The 13947-nt window shown below is 36.8% G+C and overlaps 2 protein-coding genes across 2 annotated transcripts; both read left to right on the top strand.

Moving 5' to 3' along the window:
* The first annotated feature begins 2478 nt into the window (after nt 1-2478).
* Nucleotides 2479-6354, top strand: LOC129004348 (tubulin-specific chaperone A). The gene is made up of 2 exons (XM_054432912.1): nt 2479-2967; nt 6003-6354. Exons 1-2 carry the CDS (start codon nt 2814-2816, stop codon nt 6230-6232), a joined length of 384 nt encoding a protein of 127 aa, XP_054288887.1. The 5' UTR covers nt 2479-2813; the 3' UTR covers nt 6233-6354.
* On the top strand, nt 6331-13665 carry LOC129004347 (programmed cell death protein 7-like). The gene is made up of 6 exons (XM_054432911.1): nt 6331-6985; nt 8494-8637; nt 9117-9341; nt 10507-10693; nt 12997-13207; nt 13501-13665. The coding sequence occupies exons 1-6, from the start codon at nt 6443-6445 to the stop codon at nt 13619-13621; spliced, it is 1431 nt and encodes a 476-aa protein (XP_054288886.1). The 5' UTR covers nt 6331-6442; the 3' UTR covers nt 13622-13665.
* The last annotated feature ends 282 nt before the right edge of the window (nt 13666-13947 follow it).

Genomic DNA, 13947 nt, shown 5'->3' with positions numbered 1-13947 from the left:
TGGTTAGCACACAAAACCCTGTAAGCAATTCAAACCATTCAGTATGTTTGGAAATTGACTTCAAAATTATTACAAACTTGTAAAAAATGTGTCTACAGAGATATTTATATATTGGAGATGAACCCTCTTTAGTTTTAAGAAGATTTAACTATTGTGTTTAAGGAAAAATTTATTAACATTCTAGTTTTATTTATCTATTAGCGAATTTCCCTATAGGGAAGTAGCTATATTACCCACCAGGTCTCATGGTAAGACTTCAGGAGCCCATCAGGACCGATTTACTTTTTCATTTTGATGCCCCCAGAGACCAAAAACACTATTCGTTCAAATTTTTATATATGTATATATATGAATCCATGTTCACGATAACTTGAGTAGGTAATTTTTGTTTGATTTTGATGAAATTTGGTTTGAAGGTGTAAGGCATGATAAACTTAAATGCGTTTGTGAGCCCTCTGTATCCCAGGCCCGTTTTTTACCCTGTCAGCGCCCTAGGCACGTCTAATAGTAGCGCCCCTTTGCAATATATATATATAACAGGGTGTACACCGACCGGGAAATCCGGGAATCATGCGGTAGATCTTTGAACCGTGAATTTTGTATTTCTAGCTGGAGTTTTCAATTTACCGTGATCGCTCATAACAACAGTGACGTTTCCGTGATCGCGCATGACAACAGTGACGTTTCCGTGACCGCGGGAGACAATAATAAATGTCTACACACGGCCGCGATCGCAGAAGACGATGATGGTATCTACTATCTACAGAGCCGCAACGGATGATCAGAATATTACCACAATCACGGAAGACGATTGATGTCCACACGACCGCGGGAAACCTCAAGAACTTTGCCGCGATCGCGGAAGACGATGATGATCTCCACAAAACTGCAGGAAATGATTAAAATTTTGCCGCAATCACTGGAGACGATTACCATGGATTCACGACTGCGGGATACGTACGATATCTACAGGACCGCGGGAGATATAATAACTATTTCTACACGGCCACGAGTGATGATCAGAATATTGCTGCGATCACGGAAGACGATGATAATGTCCAAATGACCGCAGGAAAAGATCAGAACTTTGCCTCATTCGCCGAAGACGATTATCTCCATATGTCCGAGGGAGATTACCAATTTGCCACAATCGCGGGAGGCGACTACTATGTCCAAACGACCAACGGGGACGACAAGATGTCTTCACGGCCGCGGGGGTGGTCAGAATTTGACCGCGATCGCGCAAGACGAGGATAATGTCCTCACGACCGCGGAAAAATATCAGAATTTTGCCTCATTTGCGGTAGATGATAATAATCTCCTCACGACCGCTGGATATGTTCATATATTGCCTCGATCATGGAAGACGATAATTTTATGTCCAAACGACCTGACTGCAGAAAATCTTGCCGCAAACGCGGGAGACGATTACGATGCCTACACGGCCGCGAGTGGTTATCAGAAGTTTACCGCAATATCATGCAAATACTACCACGATTTTTTTTTATTTTCAAATTTTTGGCGCCCCCCAAAAAAGCCAATTTCCTCGCGCCCTAGGCACGTGCCTACCGTGCCTATTCGGTAAATCGGCCCTGCTGTATCCTCTCAGCATTGAAAATGCAAGTTCGAGGGATGTCAACAAGCACAATGAAAAAGAATAAGGTATAGCAACCTCATAGAAGGGCCAAGGACGGTTACACTACACTCTGCTAGTGTTGTACACTTACAGTAATGACAATTATTTGACCTTATCAATGGGCGTGTTCTGGGAACATGTACCGGTGCACTGGTGCACTGGCACGGCCGCCTTTGCACTGGTCTTGGTCTGGTCTACTGGTCAGTGCTTCCAGGCTCCCACCCAGACTCAGTCCAGAACGCGCCACGGCCGCCTTTAACTCCAGGCCGCGGCCTTCGAACTGGCAACGTCGCAAGTGGTGTTGTAACAGCTGTTTTTGTTTGGAAGTAGCTAATGGTATTTTGTGTATTTACGAAAGATTGGTTACTGGACTATGACAATATTGACTCCGCTTAAAAATGTACAGATATAGATTTAAATTCATATTGTTTCGGTTTTCAATTATGTACGTTTCATTTTCAATATTTTAATAAATTTATGTTCATAAATTTTAATTTAAATAAATAAATAAGTGCGAATTAATGAGCTGATGTGATGTCACCTGATGGCCTAGATTCCGGTCCGCTGATTCAATCCAGTCATCCGAATACCGGTTTCGGGTCTTTTAGCCCCGATCCAGTCCAGTGGAGTGAGTCAGAGTCAGTGAAATCAATCCAATTCACTCATTCCACAATTCGATTCCATTCCTTCTTCCTTCTTGCCTCTCCCTGCCTCCTACCTGCGTCCTACGTCACGTCACCGTCACCTGCACATGTGTGGTGTTTGTGTTTTGCAAATTACCTGTTTTACACATCTATGAAAAAAAAAATAACGTAACAAACCTCAAAAAGCCTATTGTGTGCTCCGTAACAAAAAAAAAGAAACATAACAATCAAAATAATAACAACATTAATGTAAACTGTGTAACTAACATAACCTAACCTTTGTTACAGAAAGTGTCAAATGCCCAAAGACAACCACAGAAGGATTCAGTGAGTAATAGTTAACATTAGACATCGAACAGGCTGCGTGGAGCAATTATCCAAGCCTTGAGCCATAAGAGCTCAGAATAAGAAGGAAAAAAAAATACTGTTTTGTTTGGTTAGTTACTAGACGAATGATTTTCCGAGTTTTGCCGAAATTGAATATATAGTGTAAATATCTACTCTTTCTATTACTCTTTTCTTTTGATTTAGCTATGGAAGCAAAACAATATGACCCTAAACGCGACCCACGTGTCAAACAATTAAAAATTAAAACAGGTGTGGTAAGGCGTCTCGCAAAAGAAAAGGTTATGTACGAAAAAGAAGCTGATTCTCAAAGACAACGCATTCAGAAATTCAAAGATGAAGGTAATTCGTTAAGTATATTAATTTGATTGTTAAATACAAATTTCGATATTTGATTGTTCTTTATATTCAAGTCTTAAGTTGTAGGCTAGGCCTAGTCCAGAGAAATATTTAAGGATAAAATAGGAATTGGGCTTTCAGAAGATCCCAAGATGTCTGTTTATAACATAAACTTTACCTCATCAATCAAAAATATCAATCTAGGCTAGGCCTATTTAATTTTATGTTTTGCTTTGGTGTACATTTTTACACTGGAAGGGAATCAAGTGGGTACAGTTTCTTAACTGGGCTAGGCCTATGCTAGTATCGATTGAAAATATTGGCTGCACTTTACTTGACGTCCTACACTCATTCGATTGGTTTTTTTGATTCAATATTTTCATTCGATTCTTTCATTCGATATATCGTATGGTTAGTTAGGTTAGGTTAACTACCTAACTAACCAAACGATATATCGAATGAAGCAATCGATATATCGATCGATATTTTCATTCGAATGAGTGTAGGATGTCAAGTAAAGTGCAGCCTAAATATTGATTAACTTAATAGGCCTAATCAATATTTTTACGCAGAGGATACGCGTCCGGTAACAGGACGTGGATTAGGCGTCCGGCAGTTACTGTCATTACCTAACCTATCCAACCAAACTTGCTGATAATGAAAAAAAACAAATGAAGGTTCAATTCTTTTCATAACATAAAATTATAAATGCCAAAAATTCTAACAAAAGATGTAAGTTACAGTTAAGAAGAAATAGGTTAGGCTAACATTCAAAGCAACTGTGACAAAAAGTTAAAGAAATCGATGGGTTTAGAACCAGGGACCTCTTGGATATTAGCCGAGCACTCTATCCACTACACCACGAACAACGCTGGCCGCACATCGTATCGTTGTGGTAATGGCGTTCCGGGACCCCACAACCTGGTGACGTCACTACCGGACGCAATCCACGTCTGGTTACTGGACGCGTATCCTCTGTGATATTTTTAACTACCGGTACATCTATTATAAAATAAAACTATCATAACCTAACCAACCAAACTTGCTGATGGTGAAAAAATTGCATGAAGGTAAATACTAGGGCTAATCGAATTGATAGCAGCCTAGTTTCAATCGATATTAGCATAGCCCAGTTGACATTTGTTATGGGATAACAAGGGGTCAATTAATCCAAGTGAAAAGGGTTTTCAAAGAATTTTCACGTGTAGAATGCAAATTACATTAAATAATGTAATATTTATTATATAATGCAATAATGTAATATTTATAATGTAATTAAATAATGGCAATATTGCCAAATGTCAAAGGCATCCAGGTAACTTAAATGATCATCTTAAAAATGCTCCATTTAGGAAATATTTATTGGCTTACTTATTGTGTAGGCCTATAAGTAAACCCACTAGGCCTATGCAAAACTATGTAAACTATGCAAAAACAGTTTTGAGGATATAGGCTTTTAGATTAATGACTCTGTCCATTGCAATGTAAACTAACCTAATCCAACAGCCAGGTAACTTCAAAGGTCAATAACTTAAATACTTAGGCCTACAGTCACTAAACCGCAAAGCCTGACCTAGGCTTGTCTCGTAAGTTAGGTACATGGCTTTAATTAGTAGGCTATAGAGGTTTGGTTAGAAAAGTTCCATCGTATTATAGGCCTAGGCATGTTAGATTAAATTAGCAAGGATGAATTTAAAAACATCCATATAACAAAAGCCGTTTGGTGACTTTATACAGCCAGTTTTAACGTCTAAAACTGTGCGCAAAACCTCCCATTTCCCCCTTTATTTGTCATGAATAAGTAGACATTTTAAAAACTAACTATGACGATTGCATTCATTCATAATTCTCAAAAAAAATTGTAGGCTACGGCCGTATTCTCACAAAAGCTGTTTACTGAATTTCTAAAGCCATTATTAATGTCTATATCCGTGTCCAACTGTCCTAAAACCTCCGGTTTCACCTGTTATTTGTCTTTGTTATGAGCAAGACATTTAAAAAATTCAAACTATGACGAACTTGCATTCATGATTTCAAAACATAGACCTACTGTAGACTACGAAGCCATATCTCCCAAAAGCCGTATGGTGACTTTATAAAGCCATTTCTAACGGCTAGAACTGTGCCCAATTGTCCTAAAACCTTCCATTTCACCTATGCCATGCAAGCAAGTAGATATGTTTTTTTAACCTTACGTTTTTCTCCATTTCTTAGATCTGTCACAATATGTATAGTATCGAATTCAATGACGTTTGATGAACACTAATATTTAAACCATCAATCTTACACTTTTACAAGCAGGTTTTTTATATAAACAATTTGTTTTTGGCCTTCTGCTCGCTTCATTTGACAATAAACAGTTCAAGGTTCAAGTATCAACTCAACTCTTCCAAAAAGTATCAACTAACCTAAAAGAACTATAACCGATACTACCACTACCGATAGATACAGAACACGAGGAGAAAAAGGTTAACGGGCCTACATCTAAATGTATTATCAACCACTGCCGACTGACTGTGACGGAATGGACTGAAAGTCTGACTGAAACGCGAGAAGACATTCAAGACAAGCATCTAGGCATCCAGTGCAACTCGTGGATCGTGGATTGGAACACCCCTCAACCACTGCACCATGTCGTACGCTTCCGAATCGCACAGCGAAGCGAGCACCTTGCTTGCTGGCAGCGATCGATCGGGTGAACACGCATTCTGTATGATTTTTAAAATTCCTTTTAATATTTGGGATGGGGACAAAACTGACTTTTCAAAACTGACTTTTTTTTTCATGGGATGGGTATATTTCAACAAGATATGTCTATATAAACAATGTAAGGTATGCCCTCGCAACGTCTAAGCCACTTAGGCCTATTAGATGGGAAAAGAGTCAAGTCAATGCAATTTTATTTGAGCCTAATACAGTCTTATTGATAATTTCCTACAATTTTCTTAAAGGAGAGAGGTGGGGTATTATAAATAATCTATTTTGGTATATTGAACAATGTTTATAGTACCATCAGTGATTTTTTTCACTCTTTTTAGGTAAAGATGACCATGATATTCGCAAGCAAGAGGAAGTGCTTCAAGAGAGCTTAATGATGGTTCCTGACTGCCAGCGACGACTTGTTAAGGCTTACGAAGATCTCACAAAGACATTAGAAGAAGTGTCGGAACTGAAAGACACTGAAGATTACTCGGCTGCAGTCAAAGTCCTGGCAGACGCCAAACCTGAGCTACCTGCTGATGGTCAAGCTGTTCTGCATTTCTGTTGAATATCTGAAATTTCTCGGAGAACTACTTTTAAATTTTAAGTGCTTGTTATTTAGAATTTTAACACAAACTTTTCTAGTGTATATACATTTTTATTGAACTTTTTGAATTGCTTTTTTTATAGTTATATCTTGTAACATATAAATTCATATTATATAACTAAACGTTTAGAAGTTTAAGGCTAATTATCAGTGCTCGGGTCTCAATTAACAATGGATAATCGTCGCTGGAAAGAGAGCTTCCCTAATAGTAGGCCTGCCTTTCCACATAACCCTAACTTAAATATCCCTCCACCTCCTCTTCCTCCAAGGTTTCCCCCTCCCAATGTGCCATTGGTCGTTCCCCCTCCTGCACCGTTTCCCCCGCCAACTCTTCCTAACAATCCAACCTATCCTAGACAACAGTTCCTTCCCCCCGCCAGTGATAGTTCTGTGTATCCGGTGCCACCATGGAACGGTCATTCAGGACGTTCTGTAAACCAACCCCCTCCTCTGACTGAAAGCTTTACACACAACTCAGGAAATGTTCAAGGCCCTCCCAATCAACAGCTGCTATTCCATACTGTCGTTGATAGGCCTCCGTATTCTCCATCAACATGGCAAAGTGTTGTGGCCCATCCTGCTAATTACCAAGCTCCTTTAGCAGTAAATCAACCAACAATACAGTCACTACAGGAGCCAGAAAACCCTCAAGATTGGGTTGATCACTGGACTAAAAATAAAAAGCAAAGACCTTTACCAAAGGATGATATTAAGGTAAGTGTAAAATAAATACTCAGTATCAGTAAGTTATATTAAAAAGCTTTATAAGTATGTTTTTTGAACCCAGTGACAAGACCTGTATTATACAGTAATTATTTACCTATTTTGCCTGAAGGTCTTGTAGTTAACACTCGATTAACACTCGATGCGCATTTCGCCGCTCAGTGCGGCATCTTCATAGAGTATCTTCTTAAACACTACTGTTACTATGTACATATTTACAATATATTTTCCAATCACTAACCGGTCACGTTCGCGGTCGCGGTTGCCCGGCGGCGACACGAGCGGCAGGGTACATTTCGTTCCGCACTGTTGACGTGATGGACTTGTACTGGATCTGAGTGGTTGACAGTGACAGTGTTATGATCAGGGGATGTAGTCATTGTTTGTAAGGGATGGTCGCTTTCACTTTTGCGCTGTAGCCATTTTAGTGCGGTGTTGCCAGATCGTTGGGTTTCCTCTATGTTTTGAATGAGGTTAAACAAAATGGAATTATGGTAGTCCTCTTTCTTATTTAGGAGGGTGTCAGGGTTAGTGTTAATTTGCTTATAAATTTCGTAACTTTCTTTGACTATTGCAGTAGATTTGGAGTTGGTTTGTGGAGGATCTGTAATGACTCAGGATAAATAATTTTGTGGCCATGATTTTCTTTCAGGTGTTTAGCTACTATTGAGCTGGGGTTGGTATGATGTTGAGTGTTGTGTTCTTTGAATCTTTTGCTGAAAGTTCTGTTTGTGTAGCCGATATATTGTTGTGTTACTTATTTACTTTATAAGTAAATTTTGTTATTTACTTAGCATTGCTTTTAGACGTAGTTCTGTAAAAAGTTAAAAGTAATTGAGCATTACCATATCTCCCTATGCATATTCTTTCAATTTGAACTACTATGCCTCATACTAGTTGATTACATTTATGCAAAAGCATTTCCAATAGAATTTTGATTATCAAGGCTGAAGGATCTCCCTAGGCTCTTTGCCATCTACAGGAGAAGCAATTGATTCCTCTCTTCTCTTGAAAAAGTTGAGTCAATGTTGGCTTTTCAGTAGGCCTAGTTCAGTCTGTAGCACCACGGACTTAGAGCCCAAGGCAGCGTTGTCGTTGGTTTGGTTTCTGGTACCTATAACTTATGAACAGTGCAGTTCACCCACGTTCTGGACCGACTCACCCCTTGCTACGCTGAGTATGTTCCATGCATTTGTTGTAAAATTGTTTCCTAACAAATATAAGAAGGAACTCAGTTTAAAAAAAATAATTCAACCCGTTGAATAAAAATACCTTCAACAATAATAGTCTTTGTGCTTCATGACCTTAATTTAGTGTTAACCATCTTAATTTCTACTTAAGATAAATGCATGCTTACAAAATTATTATTAGTTTGATGTCCAAAATATTTGGTAATTAGCAGGGTATTAGTTTAATGATGAGTTTGTTTGTGGTAAGTGTGGTTCAAGAATTACTTAATTGTATTGGGTCTTACAAGTCTTTCATTGTTAATGTTGAAGGTCTATGCAATCAAAGAGAAACTGAACAGCGCATTCAAGCTGATTAGAGAGTTAGAGAACAGTTCTAGAACATTGGGTGTAATGGTGAAAACAGTGACATCAGAAGAATGGCACAAGAAATGTAGTGAAGTAGAAGATAACAAGGTAAACTACCCTTATGTTTTTACACTACTAAGTTATGTTTTTATCCTTTCTTTATACACTCTTCCGTCAAAGTTATTCAAAATCATCCAAGTACTGTACTGTATTAACAGAGTTTGCCTTATGGTCCTGATCTAAAAGTTGCAGGTTTCATTTTGAGAAAACTTAAGAGAATTTTCAAACATTTTATGCTTGTAGGTCAGTCAAACGAGTCTTATTTTTTTACATCAAATGGGTTTTTTTTATGGATTGCCAACAGCTATTCCTGAGATGAGCTTTGCATGAAAGTATCCTGGTCATTCCCTAAGATCATTACCAAATAAAGGCAAACATCATGTTCTAATAAAAAGTATAGTTGGTTGCCTTTACAACATGTAGATCTAATTGACTAATTCAGATACAAGATATAAGTAATGATGGTCCAAGTAAAAAATCTCACATGTCCAAATAATACATTTATCAGCCAAGTTTGTCATTTACAGAAGAAACTAACAAGACTCTTCAATGAGTTAAATATGACAGAAGAAGAACTCAATTGTCTGCAAGAAAAACTATCAAAGCGAACAAAGAAAAGAGCTCGGCTACGCAGGCAGTCACAAAGACTGAAGTCACAGAAAGAAGAAGAGAAAGTTAAAGAACACAACCTTAGTGTCCAAATTGATAACTGGATGAGGGAAATGCAGGAAAGAGTAGAGAGAGTAAAAAGGGTAAGTGTCTCAGGCCTCCACAATATTAACTTCAAATTTCAAATATATAAGGATATACAGATTAGATTATACATTCGATAAAGTTATAACTTTAAATTTCTTCCACACTGCTGATTGAATAAACCCAAAGAAAATGTCCTAAAACTATTTCAATTGACTTAAGTTTCTATAATATTAATGTTGGGTGCTTGGCATAGTAGATTACAAACATAATTTAAATTTTCTACTCTTCTACTTGTTGCAAAGTAGGGATATATAGTAGGGTTAGGGTCATTTCATGTCAATCCACAAAAAAGTCATGTTTACAGGTCTCAGATACAATCTCAAGTATGACAAAACATGGCAAATTTATTCATTTCTAATAACTAAAATGACTATATCAAGTTGTAGTGACCCGTCTCTTTCTCCAATATTGATTTTGTAGGTTCTTTAACATTTTTCATATGGGAGCCATTTTTTATAGGTGGCCTTGAATGTTTTTACCACAATGGCAACCACTGCTCTCCCGAGACCCTGGTATGGCTGTGTATTATCTGAGAAAAAATTATATTTTTAAAATTTATATATCCACATATTTATAAATAACCACAGCTTGGGTATATTTTTCATCGTTACTTGTCAATGTTTACTTAGATTTTAGGAGCTGTACAACATCAAACTTGAGCATTTAACAGAAATGCTAAACAACATAATATCTTTACTTAGTTCAGACTAGAGTTTGTAATGCATAATTTTCCATCAAGTCAATATCAGTGTTTAAATTCAGCATGGTTTTATATTTACTTTGATGACAAGCCAAATGTAGGGATGATTTACCATCTAAATGTAAATAGTTCAAGATGTCTTGGTCTACGCTGAAATTATTTAATTGATGAATAATAATTTTTAACCTAAATGTATAACTGGGGTTATGAATCAAAAGATTGCTTTTTCGATTCTGAGAAAGTCAACGGACCCAGTTCTCCTTGTTCATTGGATATTTTTTAAGTAGTCCTGGCTAAAGAACTATCTAATCTTTGTTAGTATCAGTAACAAATTATCACATTTTACTCAGTCTTTTCTTTCACTCATCTTAGCCTTAAATACTCATCCTGGCTTTTAGCGAATTTTTAGCAGTACAATTGGATTTGGTAGGTAACTACTAACTGCTTTTACTGTTATCTAGGAAGAAGATATGAAGAAGGAAGCAGACGCTGTGTTGTGGAGTGTGACACAGAAAAAGACTGAAGCCAAACGTCAAGTGGCAATGTTGGCAGCTCTGTTGAACCTTCGCTCTGTGAGAGTGGCAAGACTGACTGCGGCTGGACAACCTGTGTCACAGTCCCAGATTGATACTTTTAACACAGTCATTGGTGGGCACATGATTTGATAAATGGTTTATTTGTGAAATAAAACTATAATGTAGGCCTACTCTCAATAAGCTAACACTTTCAGGAATGAGGGGGTGTGGGAGTCCCAAAAATAAATCTAATCTTGACCTTAAAGCTGAGAAAGGTTAACCTATGGTGCATTAAGTTAAGATTATTTAACTGTTTTGATTATTTAATTAAAACAATGTATTGCCTATTTAATGCAAACACCATTTGATTTTAAAGGTTTGTCAGGTCCGTGGTTTGCATGTACAAGTTGCTATGGGATGGGAAAGTGTTGCTATACAAAGTTATACAATCAGTAATAGTACATACTCATGCAAGAATCAATATGCTATCAAAAAATAATAAATAAGACGTTATAATAAACAGCACATGCATAGTAAATAACTAATAAATTCAAAACAGAAACAACAATGGGCAATTACTGTCGTGAGTTGAGGGGTTTTAAATTAGACCAAAAGTAAACATTTGAGAGAAAAACAAGCAATATTAAATACAATTTGTGAACAAAGATGAATAGTTAACGTGCAAAAATATCAAATGATAAGACACAAGATGCACACGAGTTATAATAAACAAATCATAATAATCTATCTATATATTAATAGGCAAGCATGTTTCTTTGAAACCTTTTTTCTCAACTCGTGTGCATCGCAGGGAAAATCTACGCATACCGTTAGAAAGATATGTTTCTGTAGAAGTGCAGAATACCTTTAAAAATTAAAATAGGCTCAAAAATAAGCACAAGAAATGAATTTGAAATTTAAACAAATTAACATGGGCTTTATGGGTTGCCATGCTGGTGACGAAATAACAACGAAATGTAAACAGAAAATCAAAACAAATGGAAGAAATTACAATCACATGTTTTATTTACAGGGTGGGGTGAAAATAGAGAAGTCTGTTCAGTACAATTGGATTTTTTTAGCTAGATACGGTTATCTTTGAAGATGAACATTTTAGTGCGATCATGTGTTCATACGTGTCAAATTTTGAGGTTAAATCAAAACAAACAAACTGGCATAATATATTCTTTTAATTGACAATAGTTAAATATACTTACTCTACTTTAATATAATCTCTTTGTCATTATTAGAGAATATTAACAGTGAAATAAAGACGAGATTCCTATTTCCAAGTCAGCTAATGAATGAATTGTTATTTAATTAATTATTGTCTTCAAATAAAGTGATGGTTGCTTTGAAAATAATTAATTTAACATGAGTAAATATTAAAATATTGAATCTTCTAGCAAAATTAATGTAGATCATTATATTAATAAAATAATGTAGTTGTTGTGACTGGGATACACATGTTAAACTGGACATAATGATTATTTACTTTTTTGTTTGGAAATATCTCAAGGCCCAGGCCCACCTTTTAAGAGTTTCAAGTTAGGGGTCAGAATTATATACTCCCGAGATGACGAGATAAACCTTTATAGACTAACTTTATGAGTTTTGACCCATTTAAATTATACTTAACAGCTAAATTGTATTGCTAATAATTCACTTATGCAATATGATAAGTTTTACCAGGTATCAAACAGGAAAACGTTATACCATTTGATAGTCAAAGGTTATATGATAGGCCAAGGTAACAAGATTCGAGTTTGGTTTATAAAATGCAGTAGCCTAAATAAATACTGAATGTTTTCTAATAAATCAGACAATGACTTATACTAAATTAATTTATTTCATCTTAGATGAGCATTCTTTCGTAAATTAAAACAAAACGCCCCCTAATTGACAACATACCAGTCTGTTTGTTTTAGTTTAACCTCAAAAATTTACATGTATTATGAACACATGATCACGCTCACTCACTCACTAGAGCCAAAAAGGTCCATCCTCAAAGATATTCCAACATACCTCAACCGTTTCTAGCTAAAAGAAAATCCAACTTTAGGCCTACCTACATATTTTTGGTCGAGTTTCGACCACTGGGCGACCTCTAGTAATTTTTAATAGTAGCACATACAATAGAATGTAACAAGTAGACTCTGAACAAAAACAAAAAGCAGCCTTACTCCGGAACCCGCTAACTCGATTTTGACTTGTGGCAGAATTCGCTAGCTTGGGAACTTTGCTAACCTAGCCACGCCCACTGCATCGAGCATTGCCAATGTTGTAAGACGATACGGTACTGTATTATCATATGATATCTTTAACAAACAATTTTTGAAATGAACACAGTGTGAATTTTTAATTTTCATACTCTTTATCACCAAACATATATAATTCAAATGATTGGTCCCACTGTATTGTGCCTTTATGTCTCAGAGAGGCTAAAGTCAATGTGGAGCCGGCACCTAGAGGAGTGTCAGCTGGAGGAGCAAGCTCTGAGAGGCATGTTGGGCTCCAACTTCTCCGACACTACGGACGATGTCACAACTCACAGGAAACTGGTGCTCAATGAGTGGGAGGCTGCAATCTTCGGGACAATCGGAACACTAGACACCCTCCTGGGGCCGGACGAGCTGGTCCAAATAAGGTATTGAGCATTCTCATTTCGTAATTTGAGCTAAGTACAGTAGTCTAAATTAGCCGACCCTAAAACCAGCTCCGGAAAGAATGGTCGGATAAATGTAAAAAACTATTGTAAACATGACATTGACATCTTTTTACATAAAACATTCTTTATTAAGTGGATTTCATAAGAACAGTTGTTTCGTAATTCAAATGTTAACATTTTGGCCTAAAATGACCTCGGATAACCTGGGGCTCGGATAATCGAGAGTGTACTGTATTATTAACCTTGATTTCACATGTTGTACAATGTTCCAGATATTCCTGGGACAGGTTCGCTGTTCCCATCCCTTCACTACTAGCCTCTGCTGTACCTCCAGGCTACGTACTGCCTGTGCCTCCATCCAGCGAATCGTGGCGTTCATTCCTTAAATATTAGGTTTACACTTTGCTTATTTATTTACAATAAATCGTAACACACTATCAGGAGTATTTATTTATCACCAGTGAATCGTAGCGTTCATTCCTTATTAAATATTAGGTTTACATTTTGCTTATTTATTATAATAAATCGTAACACACTATCAGGAGTATTTATTTATCTCCAATCATAATATTTAAATAACGATGTGGACGAATCTGGGTGTTAAATCTGAAGAAGAGTGTAGAACATAGTCTCGCTCTAGATTCCCTGTGTAACTATGTTGTTGACTAAGGTAAGTTGTTTGTTTAGCTAGTATCATTTGTTAAAAGCAGAAAAGCCTA

This window comes from Macrosteles quadrilineatus, unplaced genomic scaffold, assembly GCF_028750875.1.
Source record: "Macrosteles quadrilineatus isolate MER2022 unplaced genomic scaffold, UCM_ALF_1.0 Scaffold_9__3_contigs__length_116548681, whole genome shotgun sequence".
Lineage (NCBI taxonomy): Eukaryota > Metazoa > Arthropoda > Insecta > Hemiptera > Cicadellidae > Macrosteles > Macrosteles quadrilineatus.
Note: the sequence above shows the minus strand (reverse complement) of the source record. Positions and strands in the feature narration are given on the sequence as shown.